Source organism: Manacus candei, unplaced genomic scaffold, assembly GCF_025592945.1.
Source record: "Manacus candei isolate 608988 ecotype Guabito, Panama unplaced genomic scaffold, ASM2559294v1 h1tg000023l, whole genome shotgun sequence".
Taxonomy (NCBI): domain Eukaryota; kingdom Metazoa; phylum Chordata; class Aves; order Passeriformes; family Pipridae; genus Manacus; species Manacus candei.
Window position 1 is genome coordinate 17,076,220 of NW_026138071.1, and position 23,300 is coordinate 17,099,519.

Genomic DNA, 23,300 nt, shown 5'->3' on the forward strand with positions numbered 1-23,300 from the left:
CTACACAACTCCCAGTGACTTAAGGAAGACTTCATTTATTTTATAGTTAACTTCTAAACTATTCACTTGTTTAATCATAACAAATCTGGAATGTCTTTCTTGACTAACAGCTGAGCACTTGGCTCAGGATATGCAGGTCATTACTTCCTCATTCTTTAACATGAAGGCAACCTGGCAGCCTGCTTGGGATTTCTTGGGATTCTTTCAAAGATATCCAGAAAATCCTTGATAAACTATTCTAGATCATGTCAGATTTCTCTAAAACTCCAGTCATAGCTCCTGTCAGTGCTTGTTTTTCTAATAGTAAGCATGAAAAGCTGTGATCAAATGCCTAGACTGTTGTTTTATTTACATACCGCAATGAGTAAAAAGCCCAAGCCCAATAGTCTAGATTCTTGTGCACCCTGAAAACTCATTTACAAATTTTTACTTTACTTTTCTTGGACTGCAATTTCAGCCATTTTGTGATGGGATGGAAACATCCTTTTTCCCAAACATGGCCAAATTGCATTTTTAGCTCGTGCAGTGCTCTCACATCTCTAGCTCCACTGAAATTATAATGTTAGTTGGGATTTCCATTGCTGTGACAGCAAGCAGATCCTGTCTGCCAGCATGCATATAGGCTCAACAGAGTGAAATCTTAATGCAAAATGGGGTAAGAATAGAAGTCAATAGTGCCTGAATTAATGTTCCGGCAGAATACCCTTGGGTAATGCTCAGCATATGGAAAGAGAGACACTTAGAGAGGTAGGAGAATAATGAAAATTTAAGAGCGAGGACATACTGAGGGGAATTTTCTCATGCTTTTTATCTTAGATAAACTTTTATGTGGTTTGTCCTAAGTGCAAGATGGCTTGCTGAAAGCTATAATATCTCGTCCCATACCCCCATGATAGCTTTGGTAAAAGAAAAAGATCATACATGTGAGCTGACAAAGTCAAGTGTCTAAGTAATTGGAAATGAACTGTTTAAATGAGAGAAAGAGCTGCAGTTTGGAGAAGGAATGGAGCCATACCCTCAGAAACAAAATGATGGTTTGTACCCTTTTAAAATGCTAGAAAATCAAGAAATGCAGACGACCCAAGAGCTATTTTGGGGGGAAAAAAGGCAAAACTGAAATCGCTATTGAAAAAAAGAGGCTCTGAAAAGGGCAATACTGGTACCTCTATTCACAGAGAGCAATGATACATGACAGCTTGGTCTCTAGAGTCACACTGGATAATTGCTCAGTGGCTCCTTTTCCCTCTCCTTTATTCTACCAGTCCAGTCCCTGTTCTCAGTCAGTGCCTTGGTCTGTCCTCATGATGGGAGAGGCACATGAGGAGTAGTAAGAGAGGGAAGGGAATAAATGGGTCCTCACTCAGGGAGTGCACACTGTTCCTCATGGTCTTTCTTAGTGGTATTCTTAGGGCAGAATCTCCTCCTACACAACTGTTTCCATAATCAGGTTTCCATGTGAATGGTGCCCCTTTGCCAACATGTGCCAGTGAAATTAATGGCAGTAGGTCTGTCTCTGCGATATATTCTGCTAATTCTGTGGTGAGGGTAAAATGTACTCCTTGTGCATTTCTAGTCCATATCCCAAATACGGAAAGGATCTGACAGCCAGAATCCAGACTGTGTAAGCTGAGTTACTTGAGCCAGAAGATGTAACAACACTGAGTTTTCATATCTGACACAGGACAGTTCAGCAAAAAGATACTGAATTTTGTAACTTTGTTGAAGGGTTCTCACTTCAAGTTAAGCTGAGACTATCTCATTGATAACTGCAGGTACACTCATGTGACTCAAAAAATGTGTTAGGACATTTATATAGAAGCCACAAGAGTGGGCTAAGAAAGAGAGAATCTGACTTTTTTCTCTATTTTTTAAGCACAAGGAAATTCCAAAACTTTCAGTACTGCAGGCAACTTACACAGGTTACAAAACAAAAGAATATTGTTAAAATTCCTAGACTGCAAATGGATATACCAGCTAAAGCTGCTTTTAAATTGTTTTTGTAATTTCTGACAAAACATGGCCTAAAGACCTCAGATACTAAGGGAAATGAAAGAACAGTGCATGGCTCTTCATCCCTTTTTAAAACAGCCCAATTTTCTTGAAAGTCTTCCTGCTATACACCTTCCCTTTTCTCTCAAATAAATCTCAGATAATGATAGCATTGATACCATTAAATATTTCTATTTTGGTGGACCAAAATAAATAGTTAATAACCTGAGCTCCTCCCAGTTATAAATTACATCAACTGGCTCTCACAACCCTGCTCTTGCAAGGGAAGAGGTGACATCGAGTTTGCAAGGCAAAGAAGAAGAGTGAGCATTTACCCAGTAAGTTGAAGAGAAAAACTTCACATAATAAGACCTCTATGAAAGCACTGACTGAGAAGTGTGTTTGCTGCATGCTGCCCCTACTTAGATGTTAATTGGATTACAGTTGCACTAATTCATAACATTTTTCAAATGTGAAGGTATACCAGATCACTGTTTCTTGCACTATTTGCTCTGCACTCAGACAGCAACCAGATGCAGAAAAATGAATGTGAACAAACTACTGCCAAAATACGTCAGCGTTCCCAGGGGCTGGGAAGGCAGGCAGAAGCAAGCCAGCAGGCCAAGAGAAGAAGATTTCTGCTCCTAAGAGTGAGAAAAGATGGAGCTTCCTGAGCACACAACTTCCTGAAGGGTCAGGTCCGGCCACTGGTGTTTGCTTCTACCATGGTGATGGAACCAGATGGAAACAGTCTGTATGTCCTCTTGGTAGAGAAAGAGCACTGCGTCTCCAGGGCTGTCCATTCCTCCCCAACAGGAGCAGCCTTGCAGAGCCACAAACACAAGCACATCTCTCGATACAGGGCCGATAGTCCCTATTTTGAAAGGCAGACTTCCATTACCTTTTAAGCATTACTGAGCTGTGCAGACGCAACTTCCAAAGACTAAAATCATCAAACAAATTAACTTCCTGTTCAAGCATTGCAATTGCAGTGGTTTCACCTGGCAGTGTATCATGTGCTGCAGAGGGAGGAGGAGAGAAGTTGTGTGAGCAACCGAGGGTGCAGACTGGCCCCACAGGGAAGGAAGGCTGTTGGCGTGGGACCCTGGGAGACGTGGCAGTGCCTGCAGGGGGTGGGGACAAGGCATAGGGCCCACCATTACCACCATGCTCCTGGGGATCCTCGTGGTGCTCTGCTTCATCCCCACTGCTGATGTAACAGGTAACAAAAACCCCCCACATTTCAATCCTTTCCACTATTTTTCCTCACTTTGATCATCAAGGGGTAGAAGGTCTAGTATAGCTTTGAATTAATTTTGCACAAATTGTTCTGTGTTTGGATGAAAGCGGAGAGACAGCATGCTGCTAGGACTGCACATGGATCAACTTGATATAGCCAAGAGACCCATTGCTCTCCTGCCACAAGTACCCCTCTGAGATAAGACCCAAGCGCTTTCTTTTAATTTGAGTTCTCTTTAGATCCAATTGGAAATTGCATGCGTAGGTAGAGGGGGGTTTATTTCACCTTCCCCCTGGGCTTTACAAGTTTTGCTCACAAGTGCCTTCTCTTGGGCGGCAGCGGGTCTGAGCAGACCCAGTGCCAGTGCCTCTCTTGGGGCAGCCTCTCCACCACCTCCAAGTCTCCTGTGTGAAGCTTCAGGTCCCTTCATGGCCTGGCTTGGTGTGATGGGCTCAGAGCTGAGCCCACCAACATCCTCACAGGACTAGCAAATAAAAGGGTCAACTGCAGAGTTGCTTACTGAGCTCAAAGATGGGAGGATGGAATTGCCAAGTTTCTGATTTTTGCATTGGTAAGTGTATTACTGTACTTACTAGATACCTAGTTTCTTTCTTCAGCAAAAAAAATATGTCTATTTGTGATTTTGAAATCCTGAGTCTTAGTGAATCTTTCTGACTCTTCAGTTGTTGTGGCTGAGGGTATTTTTCTTGGTGTTGTCTTGCTGATACCCACTGTTCGTATGTTCAGAGCTAACATGTCTTTCCAATAAGAACATTAAAATGCAAAGCAAGGCAAGGGATGCTAGGTTTTCCTAGGATAATCCTGAGACAGACAATTTTTCAAACCTCTGCCTGAGAACTGTTGTTATTGAGTCTTCTCCAAATATCAGTGTTTTGTATTTTACAGGGAAGTAATAGATAGGAATAAAAATCTGTTTTCCAGTATGAAACTTTTAACATATAGAACATCTTTAAAAAACTGTTCTTTCTAGTATGAGGTACAATTGAATCTACTTTTCCCTTATTTCTGCCTTATTTTTTCCATAGCTCTTTTCCTCAGTGAAGGCATTATAATTTGCATGACACCATGATCTACATTTCTTTCAGATGTCATAGGTTTTTTTCGTCCTTGTCCTTTCCCATTTTTATAATTCTGTGTTTGCAATATCATAATTATTTCCACAGCAGGCCCCTGGGTTGTCAGAGAAGACACTAATTCCAGGAGGGGAAAAGTATCAGCAGTGGGTTAACAGGTGTGAACAGCTTTTAAGCAACTCTTTTGAATTGCAACAAAATAAAATACAGTGTTTGGTTATCAGACACAGGGGTTATGCCATGACACTATAGACATTTATACACTTGCTTTGCATGAAGAACTTGAGTTTCTCCGACAGCCTCACCAAGACTGTTCCACTTCTTAAAGGGAAGCACATGAGGTCATTTGCTTCTCAGGGCTCCCTTCTTTTTTCCCCATCTATTTTCTCCACCTCTTCTCTTCATTTTCATCAAGATGAGTGATCCTTAGTACTTGGAAAATATTAAGGCAGGTCAAAACCCTGCAGGACTTCCTCCAGCCACAAAGTGTATTATAGGCCTAAGGTATTTTGGTTTGAGGAAAACAGCAGAATTTGTTGTGTTCTGCTGTTGTTAGATATCCCAACAATTGCTGCAGGTTGACTTTGAATCATAGAAGGGGACTTAGAATATTAGTTTAGTCCTTTTTCTTCTGCAGAAACACTAATGTTTACTAAGTTTGTCCTCCTCCTCTTTTTGTTGGCTAAATAATGTGGTCTGTCACAGAGGCAGTTAGATCGAGTGTCTGGTATTTTATGAAATATGTAATATAAGCAGGTTCCCACTGCAGTGTACCACAACTGACCTCATCTTCTTACTACCCACATAACCTTCTGGCTTATGGTCTCTGGGGGTTAAAATCAACCTCTAACCCACTGAGGTTACCAAAATGCAGAAGATGGGTGAGACAAGGTTAGCTGAGATTAGGATGACATCAACAAGTTCTTGTTTAAAAAAAAATAATCACAAACTGCCAAGAAAAACCCCTGTGCTCACACTGGGTTTGGTTAAAGCAGGAGTACTATGCTGCCTGCAGTACTCATGGCAGCAAAGTAGGAAAGTTGAGCAGAAAGCGAGTCTGTAATGGCCAGGATGGGCAGATCCCTCCAGCTGCACATTAGACACACAGCTGGGTGGCCTCAAACCAAAGACTCTTGCACCTAGAAAAGAAGAGTAAATGTAACTGAACGGACCCACAGCAGCAAAAGTGGAATAGCTTTGTTTATCACATTCTGTTTGTGAGTTAAACAAACTCATTTCAGGATTTTCCCTATTCCCCCCTGGGAATTAAGTGGGCCGTTTCTTTCCTTACAGAAATACCAACTTATCTCAGACTCCTTGCACTGAAAAATAGCTCCTTGAAGTCAACTGGCATGAAAAAGAAAGAAAGGAGAGTACTAAATATTTTTAGGAGAATATTTTTTTCAAATAGCTGATGATGATTCATGGAAAGTTCTGGGAAAAAAAATAAAACACCTCAGAACAGTTATTTTCTGTACTTTGTTGACTCCACTTTCTTGGCAAATAAGAAAGAAAAAAAAACCTTCAGTGAAGTTTTGCTTACATCAGGGGTCCATGATCAGAGAGGCAGTATTTTATAGATATTATATATGGATGGTATTTTCTTTCATTATGCAAAACCCCCTCACATGTGATTATAAGAAATGTTTAGAGTGACAAGTTTATCAAAACGCTTTAACAAACATTCAGACATCTTACACACCATTGCATATAAATCCTAAGATCCTAAGGCTTTCAGCATGTGCACACTGACTTAAATGATTTTACATTTTTAAACATCATGGCTTTTTGAAATTGTAAACAATAATTTTTCATAACTGCCATTTTTCTGTCTGGGTAAGGCCAAGATATAGATATTTATTACTATACAATATGACTGAGCACAGCTCTAGAAGTGGCAGTCATAACCCTATTTAGAGGAATGAAAACACCTACTAAATGTTTCCGAGTTTCCCCATTTTAACAAACCCAAAGTGACACTTATAAGAAAAACTGGCTCTGTGAAGGCAAAAGAAGTCTTAGCCCATGTTTTCTCAGAATGGTCCCGATCCTACTAAGAATGTAGTCAAATCCTATTCAGATCACAAGCAAAGAGAGGGATGTTTGGCGTTACTCTGTTTTCCCCATGAAATTAATACACATTTCAGCATGATTGACTTTCTTTGATCCAAAAAAACCCTCAAGTGCAGAGGAGGATGATGACAGCAGGGCTTGCCTAACACACTGGTGGGGTAAGCTTGCTTTGCCCCTGTTGGCATTGAAACCCAACCAATTCATGCAGTGCTAATTAGTTCCTATAAATGAAGCCAAAAATATCTCCCTCAACTTAGATTTGAGGTAGTAGAATCCATTTTGTGAAAATGGATTTGGTTGCTTAGCTTAAATCACGTAGGAGCATTCTTCATTAATGATCCACCAATGACTTTTTCCCACTGCTCATCCAGCCTGCATCTCAGCATCAGCAGCATGGGGCTGGGTTATCACACCCAGCCTGCAAACCAGGGCAAACAGACCAGACTATAAATCCAAGAGGTGGAAATAAATTGAAGGAACTTCTCCTTTTAGGCTGGTGTATCAAAAGAGACTGGTTGCCAATTAGCACAATATCATGGCAGGGACATAAATAGTCCAAAGCTGTAGTTAAATAGTAGAGCTCAAGGCATGAAGTGAGATACTAAATGTCAGGAATCCAGATGAGCTGACAACAGCAAAAGGTGGGGTTAAGTCACAGGGGTCTGCAGATGAGTCTAAATAACACCTGAATGTAGTCCCTCAGTGATAAGATTTTCAGTGTTCTTTGACTTTCCTCTGGCCATAGTGAAAATCCAATCAGGCTGAGCAATAAATATCCATTCGTTTTCTGTAAGTACTTGCATGAAAACAGGTGAGCACTTCTCTGAAGTGTAATGCTTCTGCAGGGGTCTGTTCTGGGACGCCTGTTTTGGTTGTCAATAGGTGAGACAGAAGAGGTCTCTTCTGAAGGTGTATTCAGTTCCTGTGACAATCAGGGTTTTAGTGGTGGGCAACTCCTACAGCACAAATCAGAAGAATAACTCTGTCTCAAGTGAGATGCGTAGAATTCCGCTGTGCTAAAGGTAAAGCAATTCTACCACAGACTTGCAAATTGCCACTTAGGCCAAAGTTTCAATTTTTCTGGCCAACAAAAATATGATCAAATAGCTTGTCTAAAGAGGTGGAATCCAAACCTCACCCCTCACTAGAATGCCTTATAAGCCTATGTGAGAGCTTTTGTCGGAAAATGCTGATTCGATGAAACTGAAATGTTTTGCTGAAATGTCTTCATTTAGATGAAAATTCACCACAGGCACCACCTCGCTTAAAAACTTGACTTGTCTGTTCTCTCTTTGCCACTCAGTCCCAGGATTCCAAGGTCCATGCCTCTTTCTGCTGGAAAGCCTGGAAATGCTCATCCTTCATCCAAAATTTCACAGTGTTTGGATTCCCTGCAAACATGGGATTTCAGAGCTGTGATGAGCTGTCCTCCACCCTCCATGCTAACGATATGGAACAGAGAGACACACAGAGGATGGACCACAATATTTCTTTGCTAAAGCTGAGGCAGCAGAGCACTCCCTGTCTCACATCTTCCTGCTCTCATTAGAAGCAAGGGCTAGTAAATGAGACTTCCAACGAGAAAATTAACAACTTCAGCAGTTTTGTGGGTTCTGCTGGTAACTGGAGAACCTGCTACCAATGGATTGTTTTTACTGCCCACACCCTATTACTAGTCTTTGTCCATCTCACAAATCTTTGTGTTCACTCCCTGGACCACATTTATCCCAAAGGAGCATCCTGCTCAAGAGGCTGGGGTACTCCATATTCTTGTGCAGGTGTGAACACACTAAATGGAGTCTTTTGATCCTAAACATTGTTAAATACGATGAAATGCTAATTTTCTGGGCATTCTGAATCTGGCCTCCTTCCTACTTCATTTCCATTACTAGCCCTTTCGAAGTCTCACCACATGGATTAAGTAGAAAGAACATAGGTTTGCAGCACATGTTGAGGGCAAGAGGTACAACTGTCATTCTCACAGCCACAGCGATTCTCAGGGATCTACAAAAGACTATCCAAACCTCTTATAAACTGAGCTTGCATGAAAATTTACACAGTCATACACACACACAAAAGGGCTGGCAAGTTCCTAGCTTAAAAGCCAAAACTCCCCTCATATTTCTTAGGGGTCATATTTTGAAAAGTAGGGCGTCATTTGTAGGAGATGACTTTTCTTGGAAGAAGTTTTCTTCCTGTATAGTCCTTGCAGTGTTTCATTGTTTGGCAGATGGTAGCACAGAGGTCTACATGTCAGAAAACATTTCCTGTTTATGTATCAGTCTGGTCAATTCAAATTGAATTATGCTTTAATGTGACATGTTTTTTTGCAGGCCATTCAAGTGCTAAGTGCCAATGCAGTGTCAAATCAGTCAGCTCCTGAGTCCTTAGAGAAATTAAGAATCTGCTACAGCTGCCAGCTAGAGAAATTACTTACTTTACATTAAAATGATAGCAGTTCATGCTTTTAGTGTTTATTGCTCAAGGTCCAAACCCTTGAAATGGTTCTACAAATCTAGCTGCAAACTCTTCAGGAGTCCTTGAATTAAAAAGCAAATGTATAAATAATCTCTTATCTGACTGCTAAACTAAGCATTCAATTCATAGTATTTTCACTCCATAATGTACCCTGGGAAACTGCTTGCTAAGTAAAGGCTAGACTTAGGTGGCCTTATATATATTCACACATACACACAGATGCAGACCAGCCTTCTGAGCCCTGATGTTAAATCTTAATCGCATGGGCCACTCCCTGTGCTAGTGTTCTGACTGCAGAAAAACACTCTTGACCGCACAGTCTCCCCTAGTGACTATGTAATTATTTGTATAGAGGTGGATTGCTGCAACAACAGCTCCTGTGAGAAGCTTCTTCTGCAGATTGTTGGTTACGTACTCCCTAGTAGGGAGTGTCAGCAGGGGAGAGGAGGTATGGAGAAGAGTTGCTCAGGAGGATGTGTGGTTCTGAAGTCTCATGCTGTATTTCATAAACAAGTGCTTTTCTCACTTTTCTCCCCTCCCTTCCAGAAAACAAGATTTTAGTGGCTCAGAGTCCTTTGCTCAAGGTAGATAACAAGACTGCAACTCTAATTTGCAACTACACATACAATGGAACGGGGAAGGAATTTCGAGCTTCACTGCACAAAGGAACGGGCAGTGCAATTGAAGTTTGCTGTATTTCATGGAACACAAGCAAAAGTAGCAGTACTTCAAATAAACAATTCAACTGCCAGGGGGCTCATGATAAAGACAAAGTCATCTTCAATCTTTGGAATATGAGTGCCAGCCAAACTGACATCTACTTCTGCAAAATTGAGGTCATGTATCCACCCCCTTATGTCTACAATGAGAAGAGCAATGGGACTGTCATTCATGTGCAAGGTAAGCTCTGAGGGCCAGTATCCTCCCTAGACACACTCCCTATATAATGGCTTGAGGCAGTATGTTCCCTTAAAAAAAAAAAAAAGTTGGATTGCCTAGTAAAATTACATTCCTGCTCCTGATGTCCTGAAGAAGACATCTTAAAATGATAATTAATAAAAATGACACATCAGAACAACGAGTAAATAAGCAGAGATTGATGGTTTTGTTTTCATGTACCTAAAGTTTCCTTTGCTCTTTCCTTCTTAAAGAGACACCCACCCGAACACAGGAGCCTCTGTCTGCAATTCCTTTGTGGATTATGGCAACAGTGACTGGAGTTCTTGCTTTCTACAGCATGCTAATAACCGCAGTTTTTATTAACTACTGGGTAAGAAACTCTGTTTTCCTTTGCTCTATATGCTCTTTGTCCCTAGCTCATTTCTCAGGCTACACTTGCCAGGTTTACCCCGAACTCACTGATAGCCCTTCAGTTCAGGATGACAGTGTTTCTTCACTCCAGCTATGTATATACACCCACACTACCACATGTACCCCCAAAGAGCTGAAACACCAGCTGCACTCCAGGGGGGCAGTCAGGCCTCTGCCACTGAGTCCTAAAGCAAACAGTAATGCCATAGTGTTGGCAGTGCCCTGCACACCAGAAATACTGGGACATTGTCGCTACCCTCTGCCAGTTGCCCCTGTCAGGGAAGTGTAGAACTACAAGCATTTCTGGCAAAATCCTTTGAGGCTATAGTGACAGGAGCTCACCCACAATGAAACAGCCCTCAGTTGACCCAAGACCATCTGCACTGGTGACTTGTGCCTATCCAGAAATTCTCTTGAGTAACCAGTATTTCTGGCAGCTTGAGCATAAGGGAATAGGAGCACCTGGATCTCAGTACCCTTGTCTGTACATTATAGCTAAGAAAGCTGAGACAGCCTTATGGCTCATTATTTTTGCTTTCTAATCTCTCTGGAGAGTTGGCTGGCCCAAGTCACGTCCAGTTCTGCCTGCTGGAGTAAAGAGAGAGTGAGGCATGGTGCAGAGGCAGCAGCAGGACATCTTCCTTGACAAACCTTAGGACCATGATCTCCAGAGCCAATGGAGTACTCCATGTGAGGAAGACTTGAACGTAGAGAACTCTCTTGCACTCTGACTTGCCCCTCTATTTTGTTGAACAGCGATTTTCAAACATTATGAGGTAGCCTGTATAAAGGGTACAGAGTCCCTCACCGGTTGAATTTTGCACGTATACAGAAAGCCACTGTCATTGCTAGCTGAAGCTTGAGATCTGTTAAGTGCTTCACAAAAATACACATTCTCAATCTATGGCTATTTCTAACGGGAAACAATCAAAGGGGGCATTGCCTAGGAAAAGGCAAAGGCAGGTTAAGTGCTCCTTCTTTGTGCCCTATTGTAGAGGCTGATTCCAAGGAGAGCTGAGAGGATTAGAGCGAACAGCTGCTGGTGTTACAGTGCTGTGCTACTGTGTCTGTGCCTGATGAGATAGTATACCTTCAAATCCATCATTTACATCGGAACCATTTTCTCTGTGCTGGTACCTAATGGCTACACACTTTGCTACTAACATGTCTGCCCCCAGCAAGAGTGACAAGGCTGCATTGCCTTGTGTGTTGTTTGCTGCATCAGTTTTTACTTGCTGTTATTACTGCTGGTTGTATTCTTTGGATAATATGCACTCTGATTGTGGATGTATTTAGAGTGTTGCTGAATGTAAACACAGCTGCCTAAAAGACATTATGAATTGTGAAAAAACAGGTCCTAAATGTGATAATCGACAGACATGTTAAGCCTGATCACTTGAGCTCCTGAAAGCAGCTAAAGATTTGTCTGTTTTTGTACAGTTCTGCCTTCCCTGAAGGAAAACCACTTTCTCCAAGAGTAGCAGTCCTTGGTCCTGTAACAGGCCAACATTCACTCATACTAGCAAAATGCCTTTCTCTTAAGCAAAATTACCTCTTAGGTGAGGTAATGTGTATTGTGGAGATGAACACACATAGATAAAGCTTTTCTATCTAATGCTTTATATGCATTGGCTGCACTACATGGCTTAAGCAGTATGTAACTTACATTCAACACTTTGCATATATATAACATTAATATAAAAAGCTTACCATATTTCATAGTAACTGCCCCACTCTGCAAGTACAACATAACTCAGCCATCAGATTTTCTAATGCAAACCTCCTCCAATTCCACAGTATCACATGTATACTGCAGCATATGCAACTATTTCTGTACATTGGAAGGAAATTTCAGTAACAAGGAGATTGCAAAAGAAGGTATGATCAGTATTAAGGAAAAAGCATGGAAGCACTTTACCTACCCTTGATCAATAAAGCCATAAGCTATGTAAAAAACACCAGCCTTGTGCACAGCCTGCAGCAGTCAAAGGCTGAAGTGCTGCTGTAGCCACAAACATCCTCTGTGATTTTAAGCAAATTTCACCTGTGTTCTGGTACTCTTATTTCTCGAAGAACTGATGCTTCCCATGTCTCACGAGGGCATTATAAGCAGGAATTCAATGGTGGAAATGAGATTTTTGAGGCCCAGATAGGGAGACATAAATGACTGACAGCAGCTCTGATTCTTTTGCCCTTTGAAGGAAGGTTCAGAACAACATATGCATTGCGTGTTACTGGTGTAAATGGTAGGCAAACCATGGTACACATAGTCTGAGCTGATTTTTCCTGCTCTTATTATGTTTGAGTTAAGCTAATTTCTTTTTTCCTCCTAATAAATGAGGACAGCCTTCACAGCTCAGATTGTATTATTTCTGCTGAATCATTCCACAGATGAGAAGTGATGGTTAGAGGCATCAGTTCGTATCCTTGGTTTGTAGCATTCCTTTACCTGGAGAACTACACTGTAAATCTCTCAGCAGATAAGATGGAGACTTACATTCAGGTTGGGCAAATTCCACAGATTCTTTTATGAGAACACGTATTCTAATTCTTTTGTAAATATATTTAAACCTGAAGCTGCCTTATGAATATGCCTGCTTCCCTGAAGGAGGGCCTAAGGCCAGAACCATCAGCAGTTAAAATGAGAGTTTTCACGATTCTCTTCACCCTTCTCCTACAGCAAAAATCCAGAAGGAATATGTACCATCAGAGTGACTACATGAACATGACTCCCCGGCACCCACCATACCAGAAGAACAAGGGTTACCCATCCTATGCCCCAACACGAGACTACACTGCCTATCGGTCCTGGCAGCCGTAAGACACACCAGCTGACCCACGGTAGCCTTGTGCACTTCTAGGCAGTCACCTGCTCTTGGACATGGAAGGATAGCCTCTCATTTTCTCATTATGTTTGTTGCTATTGATCATGGACACCTACACAATAGCAAATATTGGCTAAACTTTGATATCATATACTAAAAGAAAAAAAACAAACCAACAAACAAACATAAAAAGGGGGGCGGGGGGAAGTAAAAAAAGAATCGTTCTCCATGATGGCTGAAAATGAGGCCCAACTTGTGTTGAGGGTTGTCAGTGGGTAAGATGATGGCATCAGACCTCAGAGCTGGTCTCTTCCTGACACTTGTGGTCTTGCTCAGCTCTTGGGAGAAGCAGAACTTCTGTTCTTTTCCCATAACTGCTGCCTTAGATGTAACCCTAAATCTCCTTTCCTGTGTGTCTAATCCTCAGAAACCCTTGTTGCTGTTAAACCCAGCAAAATGTAAAAAAAAATATTTTCTTCTCTACAAGACCAGAACACAATTTGAAGTTCAAAACACATGCTTAAAAGAAAGAGGGAAAGGTCAGTCAGAAGGCATCCAAGCTATTAGGCTATGGCACAAATGATCCACCAGGACAAATCAAGCTGACACAAAACTAGTGAACCTCCGACATGCGAGTCCTTAGGTTGGACACTTTGTAAAAGTTCATTAGGCCATCTGCAGTCATGACCAACCAACTTCACAGAGTGAGAAAGCAATCAACCTGAACACAAAATCAAGACAAGCAGGAGAGGAAGAAAGATCTGTCTTTGACATGAAGAACTCCAATTCGGTTTTGTTTGCCTACAGCAAAAGAACACAAAGTCATACATGAAGCATTAGAAGACACAGAGGTCAGATTTTGAGAAGATTTTTACTTTCATTTTTGATTTTTTGTTTCTATCCAAAAGGTGTTCTGCTGAGTGCTCCTGAAAATTTATGCACATCTTCTGGCACCTAGGTTGTACCAAAGCTCTTTCAAAACTCTGGGCCCGCTTATGAGAAACTGAAGATCATTTGAATTTTTTTTCCCATAAGCACCCAATTTTTGGGATGTGAGGGGGTTCTTCATTCCCAGTATTGTGAATTGGACCTGCAAGTGCTCTGGGTGTGCTCTGTGCACTTTGTGTTAACTGGAGGTTACATTTCTATCTAAAGATGTTCTTCAGGACTGCTCCATGCTGGAGTAGGACAAAGTCTTCAGCAAAACCTGATTAATTCTTTCAATTTAGCACATTTACAATAACAGGACATCCAAAATTGTAATTAGGGTTGTCTTGGCATAAAATCCCTTTTCATACTGAGGAGACAAGGTTTATTTTATAGAGACTACTGAATAAAAAATTAAAAGAAAAAAATCCATATTCCCACATTGAAATAAAATTGGGATTGTACAACATTTAATTTCCTCCAAATTGGGACAAGAAGATTCTTTCTCTCTTTGAGGGGACAGAATAAAAGTGGAGATGTGGAAGTATGGCAACAACCTGCTTTGATGTCTTAATCAAAGAAAAAATTTTGGCTCTTCCAAATTGCAAGTTTTATTTGAGCTTGCTGACTGGGCCTCAAACCTTTCATTCTGAGTCATATCGTCATGAACCATGTTCCTGGAGGGTGCTGTGCCACCTCTGAGCAGTGGTGAGGTGCCTGCTGTCCCCCCGACCAGGGACAGGTGGGGCCCCAGCTCTGGGCGCAGAGCCCCTGATGGCGATGGCAAGGGAGGCCCAAGAGATCCAAGAGGCAGTGCTGTGAGTTTGGCATGGGAGTGCAGTCATGGACCCAGCAGGCCTTGAGAGCCTTGCTCTGGCTCAGTTCAGCAAATCCAAAAGCTTATGATTGGGCTGAAGAAATTAAAAACGAAGTATTATTTATTTCTTCTCCTTTCCCCTCATCACATGCACGAACACCCAAAGGCTGACATTTTTCCACATACAGATTTTACTCTCTTCCTGAAAAGCCCCTCACTGCACCTTTGTACTGCAGCTGAGGCAGCGAGGAACTCGTGCAGGGGGCAGAGGGGAGAGAGCCATGTGGACACATGGCAGTCCCTGCACAGTCCCAGCCTGGTCCTCCTTGCTGGCACTGACTGGGGGGACACTAACGCCTTGTCACCTCCCTCCTCACTTGGAGGGAGATATGAATAACCCTGTGCAGGGGCATCCAGCCACTCCCACTGGAGAGCAGCAGGCTGAGCACAGTCCCCTGTCAGGGTGTGGCACTGTCTTGCCGTGCTCCAGTGTTGTCATTGTGTGACACAACATTAACGAGTGCTCCAATTACAATGCTCTGTGAAAATTCACAGTGCAAATATAAGGTGAGATGGCAAAAGTGTATCAAAAGCACAAAACAGGATAAACATTCCTTGTGTAAACTGCATACATATATTTTTAGATATAGATGTATCTATTTCATTATACCTATATTCCTTAGAGTTTTATCATACTTTTTGCAATCTCCTTTTAAAATTATTAAATAGATACGGTTAATTAAACCCTGAATAATGTATTAGGCCTGAGGCTAGTCAGAGGAAAGTATTACTTTCTAAAGCAAATGTTGGTATAATTTGCTTTCCTTCCCCTAACATTTTTCTACTTTCCATGTTTAAAACATACTGATAGCTCCCAGGACATGATACTGGAACGTAAGTCCTGGAGCATCTGGAACAAGTATTAATTCATTTGACTGACCAAAAAGGGAGATACAGGGAAGCATCCTAGACATAAAATGAGAAAATGGGGACAATCAGGACAGGAGAAGCCCCAGTCACGGGTTAAAACGGACATTGCTGTCATATTAAAGCTCTGTAGGGACATGAATTACAGACTGTTGGAGATGGGATACCAGTAAGTACCTTTTATCTACCACTGTAAGGGACTAAAATAAAATGTTTGCAGAGAAACAACCCAGTTAAGGCTGGAGTCTGGCTCTTGGTATGTGGATTAGCATATTTGACAAACAGCAATTCTAACTTATTCCATCTGGTTTTAGGCAATGCAACATGCCAGGACAGCCCTGGCCCTTCCTGGCCCTGCCTTTGAGGTCTATATGCTGTTTATGGGATGATGTAAAGAGGAACCTCCCTCTGCTGCTGCTCTGAACTTGGAAACTGGTCCTCATGGAGGGCAGCAGTAGAGCAATAGGGTTTTCTGTCTTACACACAGGTTTTAATTCAAATGCAAATAAAATCCTGCTGAAGAGTGATTTAATTTCTCATTCTCCTTTCCCCCACTTTTGGATCTCAGTGTCAAGTGAACATCTGATCTACAGTCATCATATCTGAACAGCAATCAACATATGTTGCAAGGGGTCAACCAAGGGTTGTGCAGCTCCAGCCCCCTGCATGCTGATTCCTGTTCTGCACGTCTCCAGCACAGCACGAAACAACAGCCTGGCTCTTCTGTGCTTCCAGGAACCAAATCCCTAGAAGACAAATGCTGAGGAGGTAGCCTGTGTTACCTTTGCAGTGTCTTGATCCCCTTGGGGTTGTCAGGTTTACTAAAACCAAAAGTCTTAGATGTTCCTTCTAGTTTGAATATCCTTCTCCCCTATCACATTTTTTTCAAAATGCCTCTTATTTCTTCTGCAGCTCTAAAAGTGAACCCTGCATCTCTGCCAAACAATATCCCATCTTCTTTCTCTGCTTTTTTACTCGTCTTTTTCCTTTGGTTTCTATGCCAGATTCAGCAGTTCAGGAACCCATCCTGTTTGCTAATCTCTAACACCACTGTGCAGCCTTCCATATGTGCCCCTGCCTGCCTAGTTATTTGCTTCACAAAGACTGTCTTGTATGCCACATTCCTTCTCAGTTTGGTGTAAGGAGTTGCCACAGGAGATTGAAGCCATGTGGTGATTGGATAGGTACTTGTTTTCTGTTTGAAGGATTTGAGGTCTTTCATCCCTTTGATTTTTCCCATCATCTTCAGATTTCCAGTTGGGCCAAACAGCCACGTGGGAATCCCACACACCACGTGCTTCCAACAGTGCATTTAATTTCCGCACATTTCATTTCCTGTGCATAGCAGGCTTTTGACTATTGCCAAGTCATTATGCCTGCAGACATGCCCTGACAGCAGAAGCAACTTTGGCTACTGATGGTATGTTTGACTAATAAAAACATGGTACAAAAGGCTTGAGTTTTAGGAGCACACAGGCAACGGCTTCAGTGCTAAAGATCAAACCTTTCCACTTTCAGCAAGGCTTTTGCTGGGTGACTGGAAAATATGTTATTCAAGATGAATCACAGACCAAGACATAATTTTGTTAGTCACTCATACTAACCAGAAAACAGGTTGGGGTGATGAGTACAGCATCAGCTTTTTTAAGGTCCAGTAAAGATGGGGAAATGCTGAAAACAGCAATAGGCAGTAATTTGTAGCCCAAGTCAGTGTCTTTAAGTGGCTATGAGAGGGAAACTAGCTGCTTATCTTGATGCAAATGGATTGTTCTTCACAATTAGGTGCTTTTGTTAGAGCATCACATTACAGTATGTTACTATTCCAGCCTCAAGGGCATGCAGATAGTCTGATGTGGCCAATTTGGCTGACAAAGTATTAGGAGGCTGCCAATTTCATATAAACCCATTTGCAAAGAAACAGAAAGTTGAATGGTCTCAAATTCATGGTGTTTTTTTGTTTGTTTGTTTGTTTGCCTTTTTTTTTCCTCACTGGATCTCCACGATCAAGGCACTGCTTCTAATTTCACCCCCCTCTGCACCACCCTCCCACCCTTGGCCCTTTTTAAAAATAAAAACGAAATGTAACTTTATTTTCAGGTCCCATAAACTTATCAGGAGCTCTTCAGTTTTGGGGAGCTGACCATTCAGCTGACCATCGAAATTACGAGGAATTTTAAAATGTCACAATTTCCCTAGCCATTACATCACTATGTGGCCACATCATTCCTTTTCCTCACTGACTTTTTATTCCTTCAAGGGAACTATTCTGGATTAGGTTGAAATGTTCTCATGGGTTGGAACAACTCTAGTTTTTCAGACAGGAAAGATTACTACCTAAACAGCAAAATCAAAGACACAAACAAGCAATTAGTAACAATACAGCTCCGTGGAAATTAACGTAGTGGTTTCAATCTGGGAGGAGGATCAAATGGCCTTTTTACAATATCCTTTTGCTCTAAAATAAAGAAGCTTAAAAAATTACATACTGAAGTACCTTAGAAGACAAGAGACAAGGTTGCAAAATTAAGAAATCAAAGGCAGGAAATGCCAGAAGGAAGCTTTCCTAACCAGCCTCCCTTCTGCCCCCTTGTGTGACCAGAGTGGCTCTTTAATTACAGCTGCATTTTCCCCTTAAATCCGAGCACACGCTGAGCGGGCCCGGCCCCGCTGTCCCGCCGCTCAGGAAGGCTCCGGGCACGGCCGGAGCAGGCGCTCGGCCGGCCACGCTGCAGCTACAGATTGGGAGTGACAGCTCGAGCCCCTCGTGTGGGGAGCTGCAGCAGGGCACAACCAGCAATCAGGCTGGCTTAGATAACAGCTAAATTAATGCCCGATAGCCTTGTCAGTGCCCCATTAAATTAGATCACTCTGTCGTGAGTCAGAACGAACTAATTTTCGTGCTACGCTCGCTGCCTGTGACAGCCCTTGGGCTACTTTAATCTTCAAACACCAGTGGTCAAGAGCTGATTAATTTTTTTTCTCATGAAAACGATGAAGTAGGTTGCTCGCATTTCTTCCTGAGCTTCTCAAGCTTCCCTAGACAAATCAAAACTGGCTGCAGAAAGGAAATTGTTTCTGTCTTTGCATAGCTCATTAGGTCCTAATATTCAGGGACAGAGGCTGAAATCCAGAGTGGAATGTCACCTTTGGGAGCATTATTCCTTGTACCTCTTTTCTCTCAGAAGAATGTTGAAGTAATGCCAATCTTTTTCTTAACAACAACAATAAAATATAAGACTATGAAGATACAGAACTGGACAGCAGGGGAATAAACTCTCTCCCTGCTGCAGACACACACTGTTGACACTTCTTTCAAGTCCAGCTCTGTGATGGAGCAATCCACAAGTAAGGACGGGAGAAGCAAAAGGGGTTAAACGAGAAACCACTCTGAAACCACTTCAGTGAAGCTCAGGGAATGGAAATGAACAAACCAGCTGCAGGATTCACTACACAACCCAGACTTCTGCCTCTCCCTAGCCAACTACTAGAAACAACTATTAAAAACATCCTAGCCCTTCTTGCCTCAAGAAGTACTTTTTACTGCTTAGGCTGCTCTGCATCATTGAGAAATAAACTGCATTGATGGTGAAAGTCAGGTTAGGTCCTGTGTGTGGACTTGGGTGCACTGTCAACTCCCAAGAAACCCTTGGGATAAAGCACAAATTATATTCAAAGGGCAGTGGACAAGCAAACTGGCTGGAAAGGAAGGATGGCTGAATGGCTGACTGCAGAAAAAGTGGAGTTAAGCAACTCCAGAGCTTTTTTCCAGCAGCTAGAGATGCATTGGTTTGAACTGCAGCTCTGATGAATTTTCTTCAATAAAAGTAGCTTTTGGAAGGATGAAGGTTCTGTGGTTATTTCACGAGATTTAAGCCCAAATAACCATACATATACAAAAAAGATTTTAAAATACCCTTATTTCTTCCTTTTCTCCTTTCTGTACTATAGGATTAGTTACAAATTGTACAGTAAAAAGGTTTTTAAAGGTTTTTAAAACCAGCATTCCTTTGTTGTTACTCTTTTTTTTTTAATTTTCAATTTTTATATTTTATATTAATGTTGTAGTTTTGAAATCTGATTTCAAACCGCCGAGGGAGAGAGGCAAAATGAGGACTGGGGTATAGGCAAAGAACATATGTACTGCAGCTCAGTACTGCGTGGCAGCACCCACGCACTGTGAAAGACAGTAGGTACAAAGGGAAGTTCAAAGAGTCCACAGGTTACATGAGCAACCTGGCGAAAAAATGTCAGTTAGAAACGAGCAGCAGAAACCAGCTCTGTTTTCCTACTGCTGTGGCTTTGCTCGGCGATGATGACATACAAAGATTAAGCCTAACTGCACGAACTCCAGTTGTTTATCTCCTTTTCTATCATCGCCAGTAAGTGAAGGAGACATGTGGGTGTCACCTGCAAAGAAAAAAAAGAGAAGCTGCATTTCTGCGAGAAAAACATCTGCAGATCAGAAAAGGCAAATGGTCTTGTTTAATTCATGCATATCCAGTTTCCTTCCTGTCACTAATCTGCAGCACTGAATTTAGTCTCCTGGATTTCCTCAGCTTTATTATGCTGGGAGAGAATGCAAGAGAGAGGGAGACAGAGAGACTTGAGCAATATTAAGTGCCCAGAATGACTGCAATCACTGAGGTCATTTGTAAATCACTAAGATAGCCTGGCTCCCAGGCAAGGAGTTTGATTTCCCTCCCCCTTCCTCCCATCTGCTGAACTATGGAGATTTGCAACAAGAAAAGCTATCTACTGTGCAATCAATTTACAGAATAACAGTTTGTTTGGGCCGCTATTGAGGGAAGCTGACAGAAACTAGAAGTCCTGGGTCGCCAACCAACTCACAAGTGTTAGTGTCTATGTAGATGTAGAAAATGTGGTTCTTCTGTCCTTGCACGTTTGTGTCTGTGACAGAATGAATCTCTGCACCCAGTTAAACACTGCTTGCTGCATACATTGCATAGAAATCACTATTTAAAAAAGAGACTTAAAGCAAAGGCATCTCATACATTGGAACTACTGAGGGATACTGTATGTATGGACATGCAAACAACCGTACAAACACGGATGCCACCTTTAGTCTTTTCTCCCCATCATTATGTAAATATATAAAAATAAAATAAAATAAAAACCCAGTGAACATATGTCTTGGATTGCACATCAAGCACAGTATGCTCATTGCGTCTGAGGTATCTTTAGACTAATGATGTTTGATGTGGCTGTGTGCTGACTTGTCTGGGTCAGCCTACCAGCCCCTGAAATATAAGAAGTATTGGAAAAATTTTAAATTCAGACTGTCTGTATTTAAAAGTAAGACTTTCCTACACCTCCAAATTTGCTGTAATTTGCTGTAGTCCTGGACTTGAGATATATTCATAAGACTTTTATCCTTAAGCCCAGTGAGAACACTGATGACCATCCCTTTTTGGCTGCAGATCAGAGAATGGATTCCCTATGGCTCTGCTTTAGCTGTTCTAATTATCAAGAGTGCTTGTTGCACTCTTCCAATGCCCCAGCTACAGTCCAGGAAAACCAAGGACCTGACTAACCCTTCTTGCCCAGGTGCAGAATATGACATTCACCTTACCCACTAAGACCTCTTCACAAAAATTAAACTCACTTTTTCTTGATAGTTGCCATAATGAATGTTTGGTGAATAAAGATTAATTCCTTGTTCTTGCAAACAAGTTCTTGTGTCCATTTACTGAGGGGAAGAATCCATCTGATGTATCATTAGCTGTGTGAGGAAGTTGCATATCTGTGCAACTTGCTGTGGGAGTGTCTTCTTCCCTCATGTAAATGCTGGGCTGCAATCTGGGTCAGCAAACTAATGTTTCGCACTTTTGACTATCGAAGAGAACGAGAAAAATATCAGAAGTAAAAATGTGAAATCTAAGGGACTGATCAATGCAGTGCTGCCTCTTGCTGAATGGCATGAGCACTAGCAGCTGAGTAGCACTCTCGGATCAGTTAGGGCTGAGTTCACACTGTAATCTCTCCAATTTTAACATCTCATATACACATATAGATTGCAAAGAGACAGCAAAAACCTAAAGGATCCCAGACAGGGGAAAATACGGAGAAACAAAAGATTTTACTTGCTAAAGGCAAAATGTTTTTGTGCTGGGAACAGGAAACCAAGAGACAGTGCGAAGGATGTTGCGGGTGTTGGAAGAGCCACCACTGTAGTACTGTGCATACCTGGGTGACTCATCATCATTGTGATGCTGCCTTGAACTCAAATGTCCCTCCTCCCCCAGCTGAAGCCAGCTGGCTCATCCTGCCTGGTTGCTCTGTGTTTCTTCTCTGCTAGGGTATCATCTGGAAAGCACTTGGGCTGGCACAATGATGGGCTAGACATGGTACTTGTGAGATATACAGAATATACATGTGACACACACGGAAGTGATGTGCCAGTCCCTGCTTGAGGAGATGAAAAATGAAAAAAGGAAGTGAAGGGAGAAGCAGAGGCAGGGTGCTCATGCACAAGTACAAAGCTCAGCAGTTATGAGGGCAGAAAGCACAACCAGGACATTCTTCACACCACTTGTAAACTCTACCCACTGCACACACCAAGTGTGCATGTGTATCTTGTGGGGGACTCTGCTCCACAGGAACTAGAGGAGCTAGTGGCTGATCATTTGTAAGCTGTGGGATCACCTATTTTCCTGTAGTCACAGAGTTGCCCATCTCTCACAGGCTTTCCATAACCCAACACGTCCCCTATTACTTACAGACAGAAGATGACAACCTTTGGTTACCAGAAGACAGGGCTGGGGAACATTTAGGTCCATTTAGAAAGGAGGCAGCCTATCGGCTGCTGTGGGAGTAAAGGGGTAAAGTGGCATGGCAGTACACTGTAGTAATGGAGTATAGCAAATTGAAGACAGCAGAAAGTCAAAGCTCTGTGTCAGAATTTGTCTGTGCCACCAGGCTGGAGCCTTGTGAAGGTCATCTGATCCACTGCTCTTCAGGAAAGATCAGGAATATACCTCATTACACAGCAAGACGGTAAGTGAAGGTGACGAGTCTGACGGGAGCAGGAGGTTCAGACTAACTCACATTTTCTATTCCTCAGGAAGATTGTCAGGGTATTGACAAGGCATCCACAGCATACATTCTCTCTGCAAACTGTGGAACTTGCTTTGCATACCAAGGATAAGTTAGTCTGCAATATATTCTTGAGCAGATTGCGAGCATATTCATGTACAACAAGAATAAAGACTGAAATCTATTCCTGCATCTATTCCTACAGAAGCCCTCAAGCTCTGGGTAGCTGCTCTCCCCACAGTTCAACAATTTGGTGGCCAAGATCAACTGGACTGAGAGCTCATCAGAAAGACTTGGCAGAAGCAGAGTACTGTAGAGATTACATTAGACTCTGACCCAGAGAAGCACACAGATAAGCTTCACTGTCAGCACTGCCTCTGAGCTTTCATTGGCACTTCCTATGCGTATTCCTTACTGAGACTGCAAGCTCTTTGGGTTATTTTTACTAGTGACTACTAGTGCATTTTTGTACAGTACCTGGGACTCCAAGTCTTGGTCAAGGTCTTCATATTGTACAAATGACAGTGATAACTTTACAAGGTGTTATATCAGATCCTCATCCCTTC

The 23,300-nt window shown here is 42.1% G+C and overlaps 1 protein-coding gene across 1 annotated transcript; it reads left to right on the top strand.

The window, feature by feature from the left end:
• The first annotated feature begins 3,038 nt into the window (after nt 1-3,038).
• CD28 (CD28 molecule) lies at nt 3,039-14,906 on the top strand. Its single transcript, XM_051786900.1, has 4 exons — nt 3,039-3,211; nt 9,421-9,774; nt 10,026-10,144; nt 12,866-14,906. Exons 1-4 carry the CDS (start codon nt 3,157-3,159, stop codon nt 13,004-13,006), a joined length of 669 nt encoding a protein of 222 aa, XP_051642860.1. The 5' UTR covers nt 3,039-3,156; the 3' UTR covers nt 13,007-14,906.
• Nucleotides 14,907-23,300: the final 8,394 nt, after the last annotated feature.